We start from the raw sequence: 2,163 nt of genomic DNA, 5'->3' as shown, positions 1-2,163 counted from the left end.
TGTATATAGATGTGTGGATACACTCATTAAATTTGTATAAAAATCATAAAAAATTTCAATAAAAATTTTAGATCTGACAGAATATCTTTTTATAAACCTTTGTTTCGTAATGAGTTATAATATTAGTTCCAATAGTTTGTTATAGAATGCAATGCTATTTCAAGCTGGAATCAAACAAAAGCAATCAGTTGGCAACAGGACTAAAATTTAAGAACCAAGAGTTAAATTAGTATACTATTTTATAGGCTCTCAAACATAGAAAACATACAAAAAAGAAAGTGTATTAAACTTATCATTTACAAATGCAATGTTGCTAAATTTAAAAATTAAAAACAGAAAAACTTTTAAATAGATTACATAAAAAATTAAAAAAAAAGTAAATATTTTGAAGAAATAAATCAAAAGTTTACATTACAATAATAAAAACAATTAAATTAAATCATTTTTGTTAGAATAAAAAAAATGATTGATTGCCAAGAAAAAAATTTCTTCTTCTTCTTTTTAAAAAATCACAAAATTTGTAAAAAGTAACATTTACTAAATTAAATTTTTACAGCAATTCACTGGATATTAAAATAAGTTTTTCTTTGCTTTATTTTAAAATATTATAAAGAAAAGAATGTAGTTTATAAATAAATTAATTTATCAGAATTCTTTAAATGAAATTTAGCTTGAATCAATAGATTCAACACTAGATTACTTTCATTTAATGCATTTTAACATAATTAGATCCTAATTACATTTATTATTATTTAGAATTATTCAGAATTAATTTTAATATAATTTTAAGTAAACATTACAGGAAATCAAATAACTAGCTGAAGCATTCAAAAATATATTCAACATCAAAAACATTTATAATCCAGCATGTTAACTTTTACTTTTTACTTAAAACAAGTATTTAACTATATTAGATTATTATTATTATTGTTTTCATAATATGTACCGTACATTTAATCCATTAAAGTTATCTTTCATCTATATATGTTGCAATTTTATATTTATGTTAAGTGTCTTGATTAAATAACAGTCAGTCTTAATATCAAGTATCTCAATATGACATTGTCTGGTTACATGTTTCAAATTACATTCATCAAAATGAATAATGGTAAAATATAATTTTACCAATATTAATCTAATTAATTTGTCCACAGAATCCTTAACACTTTGTTTAAAAATTTTATTTTATTTTTGTTGTTTCTTAAGCTAATTCTATATCGCAACTATTAAATATGAATAGTTAATAATCAAAGAACTTTTGTACTATGAATTTTTATTTGAATTAAGCATGGTTCATGAATGCACATTACAGTTCAGTTAGAGTATGAACAATTTTTATAAATTTATAATAAAATTAATACCTTACTAAGACAAATACCTATACAATAATTTATAAATTGGAAAAATTGAAATTATAAGACAAATAAGTATTGTTGTTTCATGTAAAATAGCTACCTTCAGTAATAGATGTAGCTGTAGTTGAAAAAAGTATATTAATAAAAAGTTCATTAAGTTGACAAGAGTTTATATAAACATTAAAAAACAAGAAACTTATTTGAAAATAATGCATAATACTGCTATTCTACATTATGTTGTAATAAAGACTTACTTGTTCTTTATCTTTAATTTTTCTCCACGGCAACTGACCATTTACAAATTCGACCAACATGTAGAACAGTGACCACAGATCATCGTGGCGACCCATTTCCTAATATCAAATATAATTTTTATCATTTTAATTTAAATTAAGAATGATTTTAACACAAGTATACATTTAACTATATACCAACTTTATTTTTATGAGCATTCACAGAAGCATAACGAACTGTTCCTCTAAAACCTGCAGCCGCTCTAGGCGGACGAACGTCACCATTTGCAGTAATATACTGTCTTGCCAATCCAAAATCTAGCATATATGCCTTTCTGCAGTTTTGCTGTAATCGTCCAACAGCAAAATTTGACTGTTAAATTAAATAATTTAATTTAAAAATCCTTGATTGACTTGTTGAAATCTAGCATATATGCCTTTCTGCAGTTTTGCTGTAATCGTCCAACAGCAAAATTTGACTATTAAATTAAATAATTTAATTCTCATTTAAATTGGCTTATCTACAATCTCTTCTCAAACTGCATTTAACTAAAAACAATCACACTTCAAACAAC

General features: G+C 23.4%; 1 protein-coding gene across 1 annotated transcript in view; it reads right to left on the bottom strand.

Moving 5' to 3' along the window:
- The window catches only part of LOC111632393, a 20,637-nt gene extending 18,673 nt beyond the window's left edge, over positions 1-1,964 (bottom strand). The window contains exons 1-2 of the mRNA XM_023376808.1: positions 1,791-1,964; positions 1,610-1,708 (exon numbers count right to left, since the gene is read on the bottom strand). Of these exons, the coding sequence (XP_023232576.1) occupies positions 1,610-1,708; positions 1,791-1,913 (222 nt within the window). The 5' untranslated portion in view covers positions 1,914-1,964. The remainder of the gene's footprint in view (positions 1-1,609; positions 1,709-1,790) is intronic.
- Positions 1,965-2,163: the final 199 nt, after the last annotated feature.

Source organism: Centruroides sculpturatus, unplaced genomic scaffold (genome assembly GCF_000671375.1).
Source record: "Centruroides sculpturatus isolate CEXI.00-Female unplaced genomic scaffold, Cexi_2.0 scaffold834, whole genome shotgun sequence".
Classification (NCBI taxonomy): Eukaryota; Metazoa; Arthropoda; class Arachnida; order Scorpiones; family Buthidae; genus Centruroides; species Centruroides sculpturatus.
Note: the sequence above shows the minus strand (reverse complement) of the source record. Positions and strands in the feature narration are given on the sequence as shown.